Here is a 22349-nt window from a genome sequence, read left to right as displayed (position 1 = left end):
ACAGCAGAGCCAGACAGAACTCAGGAAAGAGCAATTCTATAAATCACCAATTGTTGAACTTCTGGAGCTATTAAGGACAATAAATCTTAAGAAGTGTTTTGTGTTACCTGTTTATAACTGATTTACTAGTTACCAGAAATAGAAGTTATTTAAACTTAAAGCAACGAATAACAGATTTACCTGGTAATTATGTCCAAAGTGGTTACTTGTGGAATCTGTATTTGCTGTGGAGTCAGGCCGTGTTGTTCAAGCTGTTTAGGAATCAAGTGTCTATGCGCAATTTCAATTTTTTCTTCTTGTGTGTATCCTTCAAAAGAAAAAGCGTATGTTCACTAATCTTTTTACTTATATACCACAATATAATCAAGTTTCTTACCATTTATAATTCTACCTGATTGAATTTAACAAAAAAAACCCCAGCTGTAACTTAAAAGGCTGTTGGTATGATACTTTGTGGTTATTCATAACTTCATGTGAACAAGAATAGAATTTTAGTGTCTCAGAGATCCCTTTCTTCATTGGAATCTTAAGGAGATGCATCAGCCAACAGCCAGTTACAATACGAACACATCAATTAGTGAAAATACTGTTACAGAATGTATCAATTTATCTCCATATACCTGGAACTGAATTTTCCTAAGTGCAATGCTAAATTTCATTCTCATGACAGAGGCTAAAATGGAGGCATCCCAACTAGTGTCTTTTAACAATTCTGGCCATTCTGTCTAGATTCCAGGCAGGCTTACCTTAAGGAACTGCTTTTCATTTCAGGAAAAACACCCCAACATTTTTTAAGGACTTGCAATAGCCACTGTAATGAAAACACTGTAGTGTTACCTGGAACTTGAATAATTTCCATTCTGTCCAGCAGAGCAGGTGGGATAGTAGCTGTAGTGTTGGCTGTAGCTATGAAAAGGACTTGGGACAGATCAAAGGCTACATTTAAGTAGTGATCAGTGAAACTGTGATTTTGTTCCGGATCCAAGACCTTAACAAGAGTGAACACAAAATTGATGCAGTTGCTCAATTAGAAGTAAATAAAATATGCACATTTTATTATATTCCACTTGGATCTCTCAAATCTGAATTTACATACATAAAATGTTATGAATATTACTAAAGCCTGACCGTCAATGTCCTGCCTCACTCTGATTACTCTGTAACTACATTCCATACCACATGTAAAAAAAAAGTCATTTCCCCATTAGTTCTTTTGATCCTTTTGTAAAGATGCCCCCAGCATTTCTCCAGTCATCAAGTACCTCCTGTAAGCTATCTCCATGACCTTCCACAGATGCGGCCTTTGAAGGATGCTCAGCACCCTTGGAAAAGCAGCTCATGTGATCTCGTGGACCTGTACGAGTAGAATTCTCTGAAGTAATCCCTGACTCCAATCCTCATCTGCTGCTTGTAGCTGCTCTTACTCTAAGCATCCTGAGAGACCTCACTGTGAAGACCAAGGGGAAGAACATAGATTATCGCAGCCTTATCTGCTGTCACTAAATCACCTGCCCCATGCATTCAGCTTTGTCCAGCCTTTTACTACTAATGTAGTAGCAGAAGCTCTTCTTATTGCCCGTGACATCCCATGCAAGCCTTGACTCTAGGTGAGCCCTGACTTTCCTAATGCAATCTTTGCATTTTTCTTTTTTTTTCCCAAATTTTGTGATTAAAAAAGGGAGATAAAATTAAACAAGCACTGAAGAATAACAACACATAGTCTGACCAACCTCAAAAATTAATACTGCACAAGTAGAACTATGGCTTAAATAACAGTGTTGTCTTCCTATTGCTTTTAGTACTAGTGAACGTGTGCTAATGCAACACTTGCAGATATTTAAGCTATTACTTGAATAAGCTGTTTTTCTGCATTAAATGATAAATATTCTGTACATGTGGATCTTGAGTGTACTAAGATGCTGTCCTGTAGTTTTTTTTAACAGTGCTGAAAATTGGAAGTTCATTGTATATAGCAATCTACACTTGGCTTCTATATCACTACCTATGAATCACCTTCATTCCACCTGCCCTTAAAAGTACTGCCACACTTTTCCTTCCCAAATGATGAATTGTCAGTGCTACACTGACATGAATAATTCTCATGTTACAAATAATGAGATCTATGCATCTCCTGAGAAACAGCACACTGCTGTCAAAATAATTTATCTGCCTATACCCAAATGAATGCTCCTCTTGTCTTAGCAACTTGAATTATAGCCAAGAGCAGTGTTGATAATTCTGAAAAACTGAATTTGAGCACTGCTTAGCTGGTTATGACTGGTTATGAAGGAAAGAATTCTGAATTTTCATTACTCTCAAATTCTGTTCAGTCTTTTAAAAGTTAAAACTCTTTACAGCAGAAATGTTTTATGATCACAACAAAGTAGTAAATACTTTCTTTACAGAATACCAGAAACACAGCAGAACTTTTTTTTAAAACAGAACAATTTCTGATTTTATTTTGAAGTATTGCACAGATTTAAGACTAATATTTGGAAATGTATTGTGACTGTAATAAAATACAAGTACTTTGTTCCCCTTAAAAGTGAAATCTTAAAACATACTAAAGCATATGCCTAAATTCTAAAACTAAGGTTGGAACTCAGTGAATTCTATTGTTCACTGGCTATAAGCTATTCAAAGGCTTCCTTTCTTACCCTCTTCAGCAGGCAGCTGCTACCATTTACTCCCTTTGCCGAAGAAGGCAAAGGCCTTGAAGTATCCTGACTAGCCAAGTACACTGATGCATAATTCAATCAGCGTTACTCTCTTACCTCAACTAGTCCTACAATCTAGCCCTGAAACGTAGGGGGACACAATAGGCAGTGTCTCCAAGCACAGCATCTACAACCTGTCTTCAAAGAAAGCAAATCTATACCAAGTATTTGTCTCCCATTCAAAGTCTACTCTTGCAAATTTCTCAAAACTGATTTAAACAGCAAATGCTAATTCAATGTACCATTTTTTTTTTTTTGCACACTGATAGCACAGTATTTCCACAAAATTCCAGTCTATTAGCTGAAGCATTTGCAACTAGTTCCAAAGATGCCGAAAAACAATTTATTCTGACAGATCAAGTTGGTTTTTTATCACATTTATCTACATGCATGTTTACCTCTTTCTCCTACTCTGCAATGAGAAATCCTTACAAATCCTACTAAGTGCTAAGCTGGTGATTATAATATTATTTAGGAACATATACAAAACATTAATGTTGTACTCATGCAGAAACAATACTCTCCAATAGAGGTAAAGGAAACTAATCAAAACCAACTCAGATTATATCTAAAATTGTGAGTTATCTGAGATTTTCTACAAGGGCTAGAGTTTCTTTGGACTAATAATTCTTTGTCATGGTAACTATTTCTTAGAACAAGACATAAAACAATATCACGCCTATGCATTTAAAACAGATTTTCCAAAGCAAACAGAACTGTTCTTCAGCTAGGTATCTGTGCTAAAGTTCAAGTTCAAAAGTTTTCAGAGATATTCAACTAACACAAAAATATTAAGTACAAAAAGAACATTCAACGAACAAAACATCTCAGTTAATTTATGGCCAACAGCTCACATGCATACAAAGGCTTCTCTGTACCAACTTTTTATTACCACAAAATCCAGAATAAGTTCCATGAACGTTTAATTGCCTGGCTATGCTCCTGGTCTAATTTCCCTGCATACAAATACTCACTATCAGGCACTTGGATCCATTTCTGTTTTCTTCTGTTTTAAACAGAGGACATCTAAATTTAGACTAAAATATTCCCTTGTTGATGAACAGTAACTGGAAATAGGAAGACATTCTGTTTTGCTTAAGCAACAACTCTGCAGAAGCACTAGAACTGAACACATATCCGGCAATTATAAAACATCAAGCTTTGCTTCCAAGCTTACAGGGTATGGCAATTTTCTTCTTGAATATATCCTATTGTAGACAGTCAGTGAGAATTTAACACATCTACACATTAAGGAAAAAAAGATGTGCCTTTTATACTTAATGATGGCACTTACCAAACAAGAAGCAGCAGTATGAAAAGCTAATGTGCCAGTTAGGTGACCACTTACTCTTGTTTGCTCTCCTACATAATAGCCACCTTTGCTCATTCCAGATGGACTTTCCAACAACTAAACCACAAAAAGCAGATGAAAATTAAGCTGTTACAGCCAGGCATGAGTTCTCCATTAGAAGAGGTAAAGCACCTGCTTCAGGATGTTTAGACAACAGTAGAGGGATATACAGATCTCACATGGGAGCAGCCCAGACATGGCTAATAGAGCAATTACTTCTCCAGATGCAACTAATGGTCAATTAGCAATGACTTAAATAAAGAGCCAGCCCAAGCAGACAGTTGGAAGCTAACCTGAGGAGCCTCAGCTGGAAAAATCCATGGGAGGAGCTGAGATCACTGAGAATATGGTTTTAAAATACAGAAAACAGAAACATCCCAAGGCAGCAAAATATCAAAAATTCAAACACAAATAATTAAAAAATAAATTAATTTCATTTGCCCTCATATACTTGACATGATAGAAGAACAGAAATGCTAATTCTCTACTGCAAGACAGGGAATGAAAAATAAATGAAAAGAAACAACAAAAGTTGAATAAAATTAACAATATTATCATACAGATCTGGATTCATGATTGGAACACTTCCAAAAACAATTATTCTCTTTCCAAGAAATGCCAAATCATTGCTTCATTAATGATTTAGACTGCCTAGCAAACAACAGTCAGCTAGCTAACAAAATTTGATTTTCAGGTATTTTTTATCCATGCATTTACTAGATTTAGGTCATCTTAGTTCAATATCTAAAGAAGAAATGACAAAAGAAATATCAGCAAACTCAGAAACAGAGCTCATTACCATTAGCAGCAAAGACTAAATCAAATCCCACAAATGAAAGTACAAAGAAAATGCATTTGAATATTTGTTAATGCTCCCCTGCTTGTTTTCCTTGCACTTAGAGGCTTTTCATGCACCCTACAAATGCATACTACACACTTGAAAAATACACAGATAAAGGACCATGACAGTAATTTTTAAAAGCTGGAAAAAAGTGAAGCCATGGTATTTTGTAGCACATTTAAATTATTACTAGTTCATGTTAACATGCAAAGATCAAAACAGAGCTATCAAACCATAGCCTGTTCATACGCTGATTTTCAAAGAACTAGTTGGCCTTGTCAAAACAGTAATTTTGCACTATCTAGCAGGAAGAAAATATGACATTTATAGAATGTCAATTGACATTTCATTTGCAGATAGTCATACAGCATACAGATGAGCTCATGACACCTTAATTTAAGTAGCATTTTTCATATTCCAATCACTGTATTAAGCACTGTCAAAGAGAGTCATTAGAATGACTCTGTAGGCAAATATTATCAGAATCGCTTTCATCCCCACCTACAACCACCCAGCTACAGAAGTTACCATATCTTAAGTTTGACAACTGAGATGCTTCTAGGATTATGCCCTAAATCATGTCAGTGAAAGTGAGCCAGGTTAGCTCAAAAAATTTGGATAAATATTTTTTACTAACCCAACTCCTTTTGACTGCAACAGGTAAAGAACAATCACAGAAGCTGTTCAAGTGAAACAGTGATAGGATGGTAGCCCCTACGGCCAGAGAGAACATAAACCAGAGGTAGACAGTGTAAAAATGTGCACAATATCAAATCTACTAAGGGCACTAATGCTACAATTCTGCTCTGGACTGCCTCAAGCATTTCAGTCTACCCCAGCCTTGCTGTGCCATTACCTTCCGCATTCCCTCCTTTCCTCATCATCAGTGCTACCACAGGAAGATCTACACAACCTTCCGCACTAAGATGCTGGGGAAGGGCAATGCCCTTTGTCTCTTCCCCATACCTGAGGAGACGCTCCTTCCTCTCTCCAGCAAACTGCTCGAATTAAACCACGGAATATGCAAGTCAATGGAAGAAGGAATTGTGCTGCGATATCATCGTGTATTATACTCCAGAGAAAAAGACAGCAGAAAGAAGGTTCTGGCAATTCATTACTGCTCTCTGATACATGAAGCCTGCAAGACATAGGTCTCAATTCATCCTCCTCATAATCACTCAAGTTTTAGCCTCCTGAAATCCCAACTAACCTAATTAATAACATCTCAACAGTTGATGGATTTACAAAACATTTCAATGCTCTCTCATTCACCGAAGTCCTTACTTGTATCTCCAAGATTTTATTTGTGTCTTTAAGCAAGTCAACTTTAACACCTCTAAACTCTTCGTGATAAAATAACTACACCACATACTTCAAAATTAGATTCATTTGTCTGAGTCCCAGAATTTCAGAAAACACACGCTTAATAGCTGACTCTTGTGGAAAGCAAACACTCACCACATCATAATCAGTCAAGAAGCGGGGATCTGTGACTTAAATGAAAAACTTCAGTTCAGGAAGTTAATTACAACACTAAATAAAGAAATGCTGCTAAAAGAGCATGCAACTAGTCCATATTACACACTAGGTAAAATGCTTAGCTCTGATATAAGCTGGTACCATCAAAAGCTTCAAAAATATATTAATATTTTTCCACGAAAGAAAGGGAAAACTTGAAAAGTCCAGCTACCATCTGGCTGCTCTACAGTTGTTTCTTATAGCTAACAGCATTTGGTCATTAAAAATCAATGTCTTGAAGCCCCCCCCAAATACATAATGTTTAAGGCTTGAACAATCTTTAAATGGACAAAACACTTAGCACAAAATACATCCTTGTGTTTAAGAACAGATCACTAAGATTAAAGATACCTTACTTAGCATACTATATAACTGCATATGCATTGCACACAAGTAATTGACAGGAATCTGACAATGTCAAAACATGGTAGCTGCTATTTGAATAAAAAGCTGACACTGTCATGCAATCTTTTGTCCAGTGCACCTTCCCGTCCGAGTCCAGTATTTTAATTCTTTTTAATTACAAATGAAACTATGCTTGTAGTTTAACATCTCTTACCTCAAGCAAGGCTGCTGCAGGATCCCCCTGCAAGCTCTTCCCCAGTTTATCAACCTCATCTAACAGGAATACTGGATTGTTAACCCCAACAGTCTTCAGTCCGTTGATTATTCTGCCAGGCATACTGCCAACATAGGTGCGCCTGTGAGAAATAAAAGTATATGGGGCAAGAGAGGCCAGACGCATGTAACAGGAGTAGAAACATCAAAAATAAAATTCAAAGGGAAATATAAGAATTGTAACATTGTCCCCAGTACATACAGCATGCTTTAATTAATACCTACAAAAACCCCACCTATTTACTATGCCATTTCAATATGAAATAAAATGAAATATGAAATAAAAAACTAGAACAATGCAATGGAACAAAAGAGTTATGAGTCTGAATTTATTCAGCAAAGGTGGTAAAAACTTTTTTTTCCACAATGCACAGAGTAACTACATTTTACTTGCATATATAGCCCTTGTTTGCTGCATTTATCACGCCATAACTAAACAAAATACTATAATTGAGAGTATGAAATGCTGGTCACTCAAGAAGAAAGAGGTACATGAAGTACTGAATTACAGTACCTATCTCATGACCCTCACAAAGCAGATACACAGAACAGGCCTGCTTTGCCATGTGATCTGTTTTAATACAGTCCAAAATAAACAGGATGACATTTAGAAAGATGAAACCAAAAATACCATGGGAGTAATTTTAAAAGATACTAGAGAAGACTTTAAATATAAAAAAAACCCCAACTCAAACCACACAGCAATAGTGTTAGTTCCATATAATATTTAACCACTGAGGGAACAAATTGCAGTAACTGTATTTAATTCTGGATCTGAGCAAAAATAAAAGTTTTTAAGATCTTCTAAATAGCCAGAAATGCAACAGAATTTCAGTTTGCCTATTACCACCTTCATGAGACAGCTACTAAAGACTGGAGCGGCCAGCATGCAATAGTTTATCGCTTCACTGCTTTTGTGTAGAGTCTTGCTCTGCAGTGAGTGAGTGGATTCCTCTCCACTGACGACCAAACTACATAACATTTATTACAGATCAAGAATCTGCATGGGGGAGCTATTACACCAGCATGCCACGTCATTCTCCACCTGCACACAGTCAACCTTGCCAAAAGAATGAAAGGACTCTATAAAATGCAATCAGAAAATTACAAGACTGAAACAGAACTGAAGTTCACAGAAGTGAATAATTTACCAGTGCAACCAAATTAATCATTGTAGCAATGTGGGAGTTTCTTTGGGGTTTTTTGCTGGTTTTTGTTTGTTTGGTGGTTGTTGTTGTTGGTCGTGTTGTTTTGGGTGTTTTGTTTTGTTTTTTTTTTTTAACAAAAGATGCTTACTGCATAGTAAATAATTTCATACGCTTCAGAGACAATGCAGCCTGACTGTTTTTAACATTCTATTCATATCAGTAATAGGATAAGATAATTAGATAAACATTAAACATTCTTCTTTCTTGCTTGCCACATTATTCTCAAGTGCATGCTTAAAGACATTAAACTTTTTTAATGCATGTTTGTGTTTTTATATACACAAAGTTTTATCTGATCCTCTTAAATTCTATAAAATGTGGAGATATCTATGTTCCCTCTAGTTTCAAGAAACAGCTTTGGTTTATAAACTAAATGAAGGTAAACTGTGTTTCTCTAGTCAAAGGAAAGCACTGTGAAAAATCACTCTTTCTCTCCCTGCACCATCCAACTGCAACACCACCAGTCAAAGGATAGTAAGTGTTAGGCATCAAAAGGTTTTCTGAATAATAAATCCATTTGTTTATACCCATGCACACACATATATCACTTTAAAAAACTTTTTTGGAGTTTTTTCAAATAGAAGCACTTAAAAAACAAAACAAACCCAACCCACAAAACAGGAAGATATTTTTCTTTCCTTAGATATGAAAAAGCTGCTGTTATTAATAGATTGAAATGCTTCCCCCCTCCCCCTCAAACAACCCTTAAAATAGACTTCAAGTCACAGCCATTTTAGATTCAAGTAGATTTGGGTATTTAATGACATATTTACACCTGTGGAAGATTCTCACAGATACAGCATCTTTCAGTAAGACTTTGCTGTTGTACACAATCAAGTTGCTTAGCATTTTAAAGTAAACCATATGCTAGGTAGGCTGAACCACAATGTATCAAGATCTGTGGTGAAGAAAAAGCAGAAAAAAGCAAATATATGCAAGACAACTTACGACAAGTAAAGTGAGATCAATACCTTGGAGAAATACAATTTTAAGAGTATAAAAATTAAGTGGCTTCTAAAGCAAGCAATAAGAAAAACATTCTAACAGTGACAGAAAATAATTAATTTATTTTTTTTTTTGTCCCCCGTCCGAAGTAAGCCTTGGGTCATGAGCTACTGTATAAAAAACTTAAATAGAAAACACAGTCAAACTGAAATGGATCCCATGTTATGAAAAGGATTAAATGGTTCCCTATACAAATCAGGAGTTCTTCATCAAACTCAAGGGTCAAAGTTAAAGGAACTATTGTTGGAAACATGGAGCAGTTCCACAAAATACTCAGTCTCCACAGAATTAGGGTTAACAGATGAGAAAAGTGCACAGCGGCTACAAATATTCTGTTCTTCCTTTCACTACCTGACAATTGACCATTCTCGCTCTTCCTCTCTCATACTGTCTTCTTCTCATTTGTATTTTCCATAATCTCTAGACATGATAAATCTAAACAACCAAGCCCAATATAAATGTTTCATTGATGCACTAAATTTCAAATAAAAGCATGCTTAAATTTAGGTAATTTGGTCAAATAGAAATAGAAACTCAAACTATAAATTTTAGGATAACAAATACCTAGGTATCAATTCATTCTTCCCATGTGTAACAGTCTAATTAGAGATGGACCAATACATATTTTCTTATACTATTAATCAAAGACTCAAGATCTACAAGGCAAGTGAAGAATGCTAATGCAAATGTCATATGTAGGATGACAAAAGAACAGTAACATAGTATTTTACCTTGAAAAAACAAACATAGGTAGCCTGTTTTCATTTCTAAATGGTTATTATGGAACACATCTCAACACAAGAGTCCTTGGTAAGACAGACCTTGCAGATATTTATATATAAACCCACTACAATGTATTAAAATTACAAGCAGATATGGCCATTTATCTGTCTGGACATTAACCTTTGCCTTGTAACTTGTGAAACTGAATACTGCTGTTTGTGCACAGTAACCACTGAATGTGATGTTATTATTTTCATTATTTTAGCTAGGGTTGAAAGGAGGAAAAACAATATTCTGCATTAGCATTTTTGATGATATAATGTGGCTTTGCTCATTTTTCGATGCACTGTTTGTCTCCATGCATTAAACCTAGAAAGAGAGGCAGCTGCTCTCCATTCAAAAAAGGAAGCACAGATCAAGTTTCCTGGTTATCTCACTTGCTTAGTAACAATTAAAAAAAAACACCTTAAGAACTCATGCTCCAGAAGGTCTGTAATTTAGTACTCTTTTTTTTTAATTATTTTTAAATCAGTGAAAAGGTACCTTTAAAAAAAACACTAGAGTTGTACAGCACGTATCCTAGGAAATGCAAGAAAGATGGCTAGAAAATCTAACATCGTCAGCTGTCCCAATGTATACTGGGAATGTGTATGAATCGGAACCCTTAAAGCAGTACTAGTATTATTGATAAAAGCATGACTCACTTTCTTCATACTGTTCTAAAGACAAAAAGTTTTAAATTGTTTTGTAACCACAGTGGTTTTCAAACTGCAGAGGTAGGAAAAGACAACAAAGCTAATGCCACCAAAGAAACTATTTCTGAACTTAGTTGCACGAAGGTCACAGCTTATGTTTTGTGCAAGGACAGAGGTTGTGTCTACTCAAGTGCTCTACAAATGTATCTATGCTTTGTACTCATGTAACACGCTGTTCCTCTCACAGGTGAAGCTGTTTGAGGTTTGTCTTTTCTAGTGCAACAAGGCCTGTGCAGCGAACTTCTGCTAGCATAGCTGTACTGGAGAGGAATCACACCTTTTCTCACACAGATGCACGTGAACAAGTCTTTAGGACAGGCCTAAGCCCGAAGTAAACTATCCAGACCTCTAGAAACTGAAAAGCAATGGTAATATAAGAAAGACTGCTTCACACGGAGGTGAGAGAGAAAAAAAGAGCTTCACAGTGAACTCACCAGCACCACTATAAATAAATGGCGCAATTATATCTTTCCTTTTTAAAAATAGAAAACCACACACATATGCAACAGAGAAGATCACATAGTTCCTGTATAAAACAAAATATCAGTAACCAAGGAGATCTTAAATGCAGTGAGCTTCCTGAAAAAAAGTTCTAAGTCATCCTTCAGGGTGTTTGGGGTTTTTTTTAAGTATTTCTTTTTTAATACAAATTAACAACAAATGTAAACCAGCAAACTTTAACATACGGTATAGATGAGTGGTAAATGCAAACAACAGCTGGAGGATGTCTGATAAAGCAGTTCTGCTTCTGTACCAAGATGATGATTTCATTTTGGGAATGCAGAACAGTAGTTGCTACTCTTCACCCAGTCAAAACCGGATTCACAAACCCCAGCTGCAGGCACATGATCCACAGCGAAATGGCAAAAACTGGGGGTTCCCGATTGCCCTAGTTACACAGCACGTGAACAGCCACGCTTACTGAAACACCACTCCCCACCCTGCTGCCCTCCGATAGATTTCATTTGGCTTGCGGAATCTATCAATCTGCATCTTTCACTTACAACAGTAGTAAGGAGCCAAAGTGAATGCTATTTCAGGCAACATTTGCTTGCAAGTGAAACTGAACCACAGTTTGTTTTTTAATGTTCCAGTACATTTAGTACATTTTTTAAAATGTTTAGTACACTAGTAGGTACATGTAGTATCATTCTTCTGCAACGTTAACGAGATCCTTAACTTAAGCCTTAAAGCCTAGTAAGGAGCTTTTAGGAGAAAAAGAATGGCTTCTAACATGTAATATCAGAAAATCAGCCTACTTAAACAGTAACACTGAGAGAACAGTAGCCTATGCCTCCTCCACTTTTAGACCACTTCTGTGATTCCTCTCTAAAACTGCAACCAGATGCACAATATGGATTCACTTGACTGGGAATAACTTGAAAGATTTATTCACACAAAAGGACATTACAGAGAGAAGTCTACAGAAAAGTTGTAGTTTTAATTTGATTCAATCTTATTCTGAGAAGCAGAAAAGCAGGAAAAAAATTAAGCAGAATTAAAAAAAACAGTATGCAACAGCTGGTTTTGATTTTACCTACAAAAAATTTGAAAAAGCAGTCACTTACAAGGGACTCCTTGTACTAACTGCCCTAAAGTTTGTCTTTAAACTGTACACTTGTTTGTTGAAGAGTAACCATATGCTACTCTTGCTAATTCTAGACAGTATTTCCCTTTGCTGATGAAAAATAAACTGTCTTATCAAATACTTCCCATCAGCTAATTTCAAGTGAATTTTTTCACATGAGATTTATCACAGTTAGCTTCTAACATGCATTAATAATTTAATAATGTCCTCAAAAAATACTACAGTGACAGTCAGAAACACATGAATTTAAAAGTTTTTAAAAGCCTCATTATCACATGACTCTAGCTGTCTTTATTAGGTCTAAGCACAAGAAAGCAAGCCAAACAAAACAAAACAAAACAAGGAAAACAGTAAAGAATTACTGGCAATTGAGCAAGAGTTGATGACAGTTTTACTTTTATTCTTAATGTCCATTTCACAGACGGGATTTCCCTGTTACAAAGCCGTCAATCCTGCTCTGCCCTGGAAAAGTTACTTAGGTCTATACTGCTTAGTATTCAACAGCCTCTAGTGGTTTCAGTTCGAATAGCAACATGTTGTTGAATCCCCTCGTAAATTGTTTTCAGGATCCATACCATAAGTAATCTGAGACATCACAATTCTTGTTTATTAAACAGTGATTAACAATACAGTTTAGGAATCACAGGAATAATACATAGTGAAGGAGGAGGACAGAGTTTCCCTGCTTTTTCTGTTAGTGTGTAAGTAAATGGGTAAAAAGGCCAGCTATTACAAAGGTTTACAAAACAATCACACACGCGTACACAGAGCACTGCTATGCAATAAAAACCAACGCGTTAAAACAAATGTATCTACAAATCTCCAGTGCTATTGGGTACGTTGACCAAATCTACACTAAGAAAAAAAACTTACAGATGATCCTTTCAAGCTACAAACTCTAGGTAAAGTGTGAAACACTGGAAAACAAAACTCCTGCAAAGAATCTGTACAGAAACAAACGCAGGTTGCTCATTTTATTATAATGGGTGCTGAACTGAAGGTTTACAAAACAACTCTGAACTTTCAAGTTGTCATCAAGTACAAAATCACTATTTTGTTGCTTTTTCATCTCTCATGTTCTGGTCTAAGAAATGATCAGTAGTATAGTATATTCTAGATTCCTAGAAACACATTATATTCCAGATTCCTAAAAGTTTATGCATATATTCAGCACAAGATTTCCCAGTGAGTCTCCCACATTCCTTCCAGTTGGGACTGTGAGCTTCCACCACTCTAATGTATTCACACATGCAGCTAGCTTACATAGTCACAAGTCTGAAGTTTGATACCACAAACCAAACTTTTATTAGGACATTTCTTTTAAGTTTTCTTTAAAATTACATAGGGAAGTGATAAGAATACCACGGTCCTTTTTATGCCTTGAAAACAAAAAGAAACTACAGAATAACTTGGAATTGAAGAAAGAATAATGGTGTATTCTGATGATTGAAAGTAGTAGCATAGCCATTGGGCAAAATTAACTGCTACATGGCATCAAAGAAATAACTGATAGCTTTAATTCACAATAATTTACCTACGGTTTTAAGGGGAAATTTTATTCAATAATGTGACTTAAAAAAAAACAAAACAAAACACATGGTTTTACAGATCTTCAGAACACTAACAAATTCATTATTCCAAATTTCTTACACTGCATGCAGCAAGCATAAAATATGTTTAATGGAACCAAAAAATGCTGCACTGATGTTTGGCAGTTACTTATCTATATTATCCATTCATTATGGTTCCAGTTCCAAGGAATGTACTAATATAAACAAATGGTTTAAAAGACTAAGAAGTAGATACATAAAGAGATGTCCTAAGGAAAGTCATCCAAAAAATCTCCTTTGAAATCTTCCAGCTTTGGTGTCCTTGTATAAATTTCCTTTTGAAATAGGAAAATAGTATGCTAACAAGTTTGAGATACTAACTCACTCAGTTGCTATCCTCTAGCACCTTTTAAGTATCACTCTCAGTTTCTCCTCTTGTTTTAGCAACAAACACCGTTATAAAGTAATGGATTGCTATTCACAGGCTATTTTGTATAACTACATCTTTACATCTGTCTTAAAAAGGTAGAAAAATCAGATCCAACATTGAAGAGTTCGCATTACACTTTCTACTGAATTTGACTTCAAAGTGCTAAAATGACTGAAGATGAAATTCCATTCTCGCCTATGACAATATAGGGCAGCAGCAGAAGGAAAGAATAAACGCTGTATCTCAACACTAAACATCCTTTCCCATTACTAAAATTCCCTCCTGAAAAACACCATCAAATACCAAGAAAATTCAATTAAAAACTACCATTGTTTGAAATAAGGAAAATGTCTCTCTATTAGTTAAACAATGAAAATAATAATACATCCTGTAGCAAACAAAAGAAAAAACTGCAATTAGGAAAGGAAGAAGTATTTACCTGTGGCCTCGAATATCAGACTGATCACAAACTCCTCCTAAAGCAATTCTGTGGAATTCTCGACCCAAAGTCTTTGCAATTGATCTTCCAACACTAGTTTTACCAACTCCTGGGGGCCCCACAAAACAAAGAATGGGTCCCTTGAGGTTGTTTTTAAGCTGTCGGACAGCTAAGTACTCCAAAACTCTCTTCTTCAACTTCTCCATAGCGTAATGATCATTATCCAAAAGAATTCGAGCCGCACGAATTTCAAGGCGATCTATCAATCATTGACAACAGAAAGATATCAGCACATTCACCTTTAAAAATGAAAAAACTCATTCCAATTCATTCTACAATACAATAGAAACAAACATATTGTCAAACGTGTTCATCAATGCAATCCCCCTGATACACACACATACTTCAAACAATGTGTTCATAAAACAGAAGTATTATAATTCTCTCTTAAATAAGGAAATTAGACATAAGCTAGACAGATCATAGTACTGATAATGAAATTTTAAAAAACCCCACCTTTTCACTGTGTCACAGATTGAAATCTGGCTCAGATGAATTTAGTGTCTATTTTGTAGAACAGCAATGCAATGATAAGCAAATTTTTCAACATTTGCTTTCTCACCGAAATAAGTCTGATCCTGTAAGGTCTTCTCAAAAGACAAACTCATCCCTACATCTTCATCATCTACTTATGACGAGTCTATGTATCTCGCAAACAGAGCAAGATCTTACTGGCTTAAAGGGCAGGCTTTACTTGTTACGCAACATTTAAAGTGGTTTGGCACTGTAAAAAATACCCGTTGATATTGGGACTGGAAAAATAGTTTTTTTTGCAATTGCCATAATTTGAGATAAACGGTCAGGTCTCACCAATGGACATTAACTAATGCTTTATATGGAGCAGGAACTTCTGGCACAAAGCAGCTGTCTTCTCCTTTGTGCTACAAGGTAAAGAGAGTAGGCAGGAAGCAGTGAAGTCTATCAACTCTGCACACACCCACCCTTGAAATTCTATGCATTCCAGATGCAGACCCCTCATAAGTGTGCATATTTCACATACAGACAATTGTGATTAAATTCTCATCAACTGTGTAAATTTTTGTAATGAACCACTGAACAAAAAATTCGCTAGCGATCATAATTTTCTATTGGATTTTCTATTTTTACATTCATGTATATTTTTACTCACTGTAGCCATGGAGTCCAAAGCATGACTCACATGAATGTGAAAACAAACTTTGCAACTTTGCTTAAAGAAAAAATTCAAACTACATGTGACATGGCGTAATTTTACAAGATTAAAGAGCAACTTTTAACCAAAAAAACATTCTGCTAGGACATGAGTGTCTACAAATACTTTACTCATTTGGGGATTCTTTGAATAACACTGTAAAGATCTGCAAAGACCTGTAGGCAGATCTTTTTACAGTTTAATGATTAAAGAAAATATTTACAAGAAGATTTGTAAACAGCCAAGGCTTTGGTTCAAGATGGCCAAAATTCATCACCATGCATACTAAGAAGGCAAAAGATAAGACATTTCTGCTGGTGTGGTATATTAAATTTCTTTCTAAAATCAGATTGTTTCAAATGCCATTCAAAAGCCTCATTCTTCAGTAGCTGCTAGAAGGAATTAAAATCCTTTTCTCCAGCAGTAAGCCTTCTGGAAAGTCATTTTGCCCACTTAATCTACCTCTGCTGATTAGCAGGAAAATTCATGTTTGGTTTTCTACTCTTTCCTTGCTCTCCATTTTTGCATACTGTTCCCATATTGATAGTATCACTCTCTACTCACAACTTTTGAAAACTGTGGTACAAAGCTGACATGATACTCAGGTTTTCTATTGTACTTGAAGTTGTAATTATTAAAATTAACTACAATTGTGGTTTTTCATCCTTTTGTTTCTTACCAAACTTGATTAACTTAAGACATACCAAAACCTTCTTCAGGAAGATCAATGCTACAGAAATGTACAAAAGCTTTTTTGTCTAACATACAAAAAGTAATTAGATGCTCTTTTCTTCGTTATTTTAGAAACACGCTAGCAGATATTGTAAGTAATAACACCTTAATTTTTCGATGTAGATATTACTAATACTTTTAAAATTCACATTCTTGGATGTACAACTGAGTTACACAGGCTATTCAGTATATAGATCTTACTTTAAGTCAGGTAGATCGTAAGACTTCAGTAACATATTAATGACATTTTTACAATCAGACAAGGAGACAAACATTTGCAAGACAACCAAGTACATAGTGTTTACGTGATGGTTACTTGCCCTAAAACGGCTGTGCAAGAGACAATCAACAATAATAGAAAGGTTTACCTTTTGTACTCTTGTTCCATGGCAATTCTACCATCAGTTCCAAGTAATTTCTTGTCAAAGCATATTCTGGCATTGACTGAGGCATCTTCTTTAATCTGGAAATACATGCACAGAAATCATAAGGCTAACCAGGAATTAACTGCAAAGTAAGACTCTCCTGCACCAAAAGATAGACATTTAGCAAACTTGAGGTCATTAGCATACCCTCTTACTTTCTGACAACCATAATACAAAAAAAGCAAGTCACTACTCCATCAGTTAGGAGATTATCTTTGCATAATAATAGTAATAGCTTATTTATAGGATAGAAACAGAAATGCAAAAAAAAAGAGTCAGTTCCCCATACATACACAATGCATGCACCACTATATATGCATCCTCACTGAAAAAGACGTTGTTAACCATCATATTGCCATGGATAGCACAGTTACCTTCTCACCAAAGAAAAACAGAGAAAAAAGACTTAATAACTGGGTCATTTTATTCATTAATTATTAACAACTGTGTTGTTATTTAGCTTTTTTTTTTAGATCTTCACTTCATAACATAGAGGCTTAGAGCTTACAGTTTAATGCTATATTAATATATAAACCACATCTAGAAGACTTCATATTTCTTTGTCATCACTTTTGACATTCCAAAAAGATAAAGTGAGGAAATTCATAAGCAAAAAAACAGCAGTCTACTACATTTTAAAAAAACATGTCCAAAACAAAACCAACACAAATAATCAAATAAGAAAAGATTGGTTTAAAAAAATAAAATAAGAGAAGAAACCACCATTTGAAAATCTCCTACCTCTTTATTTCCTTAAGACAAACTTTAAGAGCTTGTTCTGACATACTGGATGTTCTAATCTTTTTTTCCAGCATGACAACATCATCATGATCTTCCTCCTCCTCCTCATCTTCTGCAGTGCTTGGAATGTGACTGATTCTTCTATTAGGACGAATAGCTACAACCTATGAAATGGAAAACAGAGCCAGAGAACAGTATGAGGCGTTGTTTTTTAAATAAGGTGTGTTCTTTAGCTTTGAATGGAAACCATGACAAAAACATGCAATGCTTCTCCTTCATAAAAAAATTCAGAAGGTTTTAATCCAATAAATAATTTCACAAAGTGTTATTGGTACTACTTAAAAAAGTTACAGTTCTTATTTTACTGTATGTATTTCCTAAGTGCACTTATCATCTGCCCTAAACTAGCAGGTAACAGAAGATAAGAACAAAACTGAGAACTTATATGTGATTTTTCAGGCATTGCAGCCCATCATATTAAGCAGATCTAAAGACTAATCTTTACAAAACAGGTAAGTCTTCTCTCTTACCTTTTTTCATTTCTCAATTACTTTGTTTACTACACTGCATTAGTTAGAGGCAACAAAAGTCTAAGCTGCCCTAGTTTAGCAAGCTACATTTTACAACACACATTCTTTATCTTTCAAAAGCTATCATTCTTCTGCAACACCATTAGTAAAAGGTACACCTTTAACTGCAAAGGCCAAAACTCATCACATACATACCATGCAAGTAAACTCGGTATCACATGACTCTTTAAAGGAACCTGAGCATTTATTCAGTGTTAGAAAATGTTCAAATAAATAAACAAAATAAAGCCTAGGAGCCTAGGCAGTTTTAAAAGAATATTTTATCTTTCAGGTATCTAAGTAGCCAAAGTTGCCAGCTGGGTGTTCTCTGCAGCTCCAGACCAACCATGAAACATTACAGCTATAGATTAAAACTTTGCACAGATTAAAATCATGCATGTTCATTAACTTGTTTAAAAATGCATCTTTATACTTATTTAGGACATTTGAGTATCCCACATTTAAAAGTCCATACCCTTTTGTCATCATCCTGTTTGGGCTTTCTTGTTTTCTGAAGCAGCTTCAGGCCTTCAATCTGTCTAACAAGCAATGGTATAGTCATCTTGAACCGTTCTTCCAGTCTAACAGCATCTAAAATCTAAGAGCAAGGAGTTACAAGTAGCCAACAAGTTCACACCAATGGATCATCAGTTTGGGGAAGGGGAACTATAGAATAGATAGTTTAGTAAAAAAGGCAGTAAGAAAAGCAATGAGAATACAGCACACAAAATCTAGCCTCAAGGGTCTGGATGCCAAAACTACAAAGCACTCCAAAAAAGAAAAAAAGTCTTTTATGCCATCTGTTTTTAAAGTATCTTAATATTGCAGTTGCATTTTCTGTGACAAACATTTAACAGCATTCTATTTTTCAATTACTAAGCCTCAGGAAAGAGCCAGAACTCTAAGAAAGTTACAGCATGATCTCCTTGGTTAACCCAGAAAAAAAACCCATCACCTTATGCCTTAAGTTTTTTTTTGGTTGAGTTTTTTGTTTATTTTAATCTGTTAAAACTCTATATACTATTCTATTGTCATGTTTAATGAAGTTGGAAAATAGTAGAATTTGGCTCTTCCGTATTTCCACAGCTTCCACTGGCTGCTCTTTTCTTTAGCACTTCTAATAAAAAAAATGACGTAGTAAATTTAATGACTAATGTATCTTCCTCCAGCAGGATATTCGGTTACCGTACACACCTTCACTTCAAATTACTGCATTAATTTCTGTTTATTGTGCTTTGAAAGAACCTAACTTATGCTTTCAATTCAAGGTTGAATGTGCAGCACTGGCAGTGATAAAAGAAAAGGAAAAACAGAACTTCCAAACACAGCAAGCAAATACAGTAATCAGACTAACAAGTATCGAGCCATAAGCACCATTTTTGCATAAAGTTATTTTGACATATGATACAAATTTAACCAGTGTCTCAGAATTTAAAAAACCTCATGTTTCAATATGTTTTTAAAAAGATTTAAAAAACCCAAAAGATTCTGAAGCCATTGGTATTAATAGATGTATAATGATCTGTCAACTGTGATAAGTAAGCAAGATTTCAATGCAGTTTGAAGAAAGATTTATCATCTTTATCATAGGAAGGGGAAGTCTACATTGTATTTATTAATAAAATGAATGGTTTCCAATGCTAACTAGATTAATTCACCTATTAGGTGAGTTCTGACGTATACACATATAAACACTTTAAACAACAGCATAAAAACATTTTACAAGTATTCATGCTCAGTTGTAACACAAGCACCTTCTGGCACAACATTATCACTGTACAGTCTCAAGTGTAAGCAATTTCAAAATTATCTAAAAGTGATTAACTGTAAAAAAAAAATAGCAAACACCTAATTCCCCTTAGAAAAGTTTAAGAACATAATACCTGAAGCTTCTCTTGATTGGATGTACGGATGATAGAAGTCAGTATATCTGGCAAAGCCTCTCTAGGCAGATTGTCCAAAAGACGTCTCAGCTTTGCGACTGCAGGAACAGACATATCCAGCATCTCAACCAACTGTAAGGAACACACAACAATAGTCATGGTTGCTATGTTTCTTTTAAAATTATTTAAGTGAGTATTTCATCTAAGAAGGATTGCATCTTTCAGTACGAAACATGTCTAGGTACTCTGCCAAAAAGCTACTGAAATAAAAAAGTTCACAGAAGAGGCACTAATTCAGCATAGGGCAATCAAGACTTTGGGCTTTCTGCTTGTTTGAGAAGTTCAAAAATATCACTGCTTGCTGCACTTTGTTCAATGCCTACATCTCTTATTTCCCCCCCACACCCTGATTAAAAACTTTCCCAGTTACCTTAACACTATGATGACGCTTTTTCTATACGTTCTTTAAACTCAAATTCATTATACCTGGGGACATCTGTTTATAATCAAGACTCTAGAGAGGTTTTTTCCCTCTAATAATTTTAAAAAAACTCTCACAAAAAACCAATTCATTGTATATATATAACAAGTACTGGGAAAAATAATCAATAGTCTTCTTTCTACTAGAATGTATTGCTATATATGAAATAGTACCAACAGACACACGCAGTTAGACTCATCCTGCAATGAGCTGTACAGACACCCTGGAACAACACAGAAACCTTTAGCCGTAACAAAAATATTTATTTTGTGGCAGAAATACTGAAACTTTAGTAGCCACTGAAAAATATAGGAACTATAGAAAGAGAAGGGCAGATAGGAAACAAACCAACCCCCTCAAATAGACACATAAATACATTGTCATATGATACATAGGATTAAAACAATTTACCTGCACTGCATATTTGTAGAATTGTTCTGACAACTCTCCAAGTTCCTCCTCAGATTTATGCTGATTAGTAAACTGCTCAAGTCGATCTAACTGTTCCACTTCAGCAACAGGATATGGCTTCTCTTTCAGCAACTGCAGGATCTGGAATCGGCAGAGGCCCGTAACCAGCAACGTATAATGTGGCTTGGGCCAGTTGCTACCAACCACCTGAACTGCTAACGCAGCAGTGCCAATCCTAAAAACAGATCAAATCTTCATATTATTTGTTACCTTCCACAGAATGTATTGTCTACCCCTTATCAAGAAGCAATCAAGCTACAAGTTGCAAGAACCTTCTGGGTCATAGTTCCTTATTGTGAAAGGCAACCAAATTATACAATTTCCTTTGTAACACAGATTACAAACCCAAACCCTAAAACCTGAAAATGAATAAGCTAACTGAAAAACTAGGATAATATACTAGTCACCCAATTTATAAGAATTTGTAATTTTCTCATAATTTAATGGATCTTGCTGCAGACAGGAATGCTGACATTTCTGCTTAAACTATAAGCGTTGGAAAATTGAGTGTGTGTAATCTACAGTTCTCCAGTGAAACTGTCAGCCTCGTTCTGAACAAACATTTTAGATCACATGTACCTGTTTAAGCAGATTTAAAACAGTAGTGATTTTCTTGCAAAACCTTACTAAGTCCACTGATGCAATAAAGTTTTGAGAGTAAAGGTTACAGTACGTTAGCTTTACCCATGCTTTATCCCACAGAAATACAATTAATTTTCATTCAGGTGAACTAGGTCGCTATCTATGCTACTTATTAGGGGGAAAATGTTATCATTAACAACTACGACAGCCTTAACGCTCCTGGACTGCGTTCTTTGATCGCATTTTCCTTTTCCACATCGATCTCCTTTTTCAAACTCTTCTTCCAGACGTCAGTCAGTACCTGACACCATGCACGCATCCCCCCACGCCCCCCGGCCGCTCGTCCGGTGCAGCCAGAAAAGTTGCTCCGAAGGGAGAAGGGTTTCCCACCGGGCGGCGGAGCAGAAAAGCCTCGCCCCCGCGGCCAGGCCCGCCCCCGCGAGCCCAGCGCCCCCGGGCAGGTGATAACACGGCGAGCTCGCCTCGGGGCA

The 22349-nt window shown here is 35.7% G+C and overlaps 1 protein-coding gene across 1 annotated transcript in view; it reads right to left on the bottom strand.

The window, feature by feature from the left end:
- LONP2 (lon peptidase 2, peroxisomal) overlaps positions 1 to 21474 on the bottom strand; it is a 43675-nt gene extending 22201 nt beyond the window's left edge. The window contains 9 exon segments of the mRNA XM_009705919.1: positions 181 to 307; positions 838 to 988; positions 6987 to 7128; positions 14744 to 15002; positions 17075 to 17169; positions 17873 to 18036; positions 18917 to 19039; positions 20325 to 20456; positions 21217 to 21474. Coding sequence (XP_009704221.1) covers positions 181 to 307; positions 838 to 988; positions 6987 to 7128; positions 14744 to 15002; positions 17075 to 17169; positions 17873 to 18036; positions 18917 to 19039; positions 20325 to 20456; positions 21217 to 21474 — 1451 coding nt within the window.
- Between the last annotated feature and the right edge of the window lie 875 nt (positions 21475 to 22349).

The sequence above is a fragment of the Cariama cristata genome, unplaced genomic scaffold (genome assembly GCF_000690535.1).
Source record: "Cariama cristata isolate BGI_N322 unplaced genomic scaffold, ASM69053v1 scaffold42108, whole genome shotgun sequence".
Lineage (NCBI taxonomy): Eukaryota > Metazoa > Chordata > Aves > Cariamiformes > Cariamidae > Cariama > Cariama cristata.
Note: the sequence above shows the minus strand (reverse complement) of the source record. Positions and strands in the feature narration are given on the sequence as shown.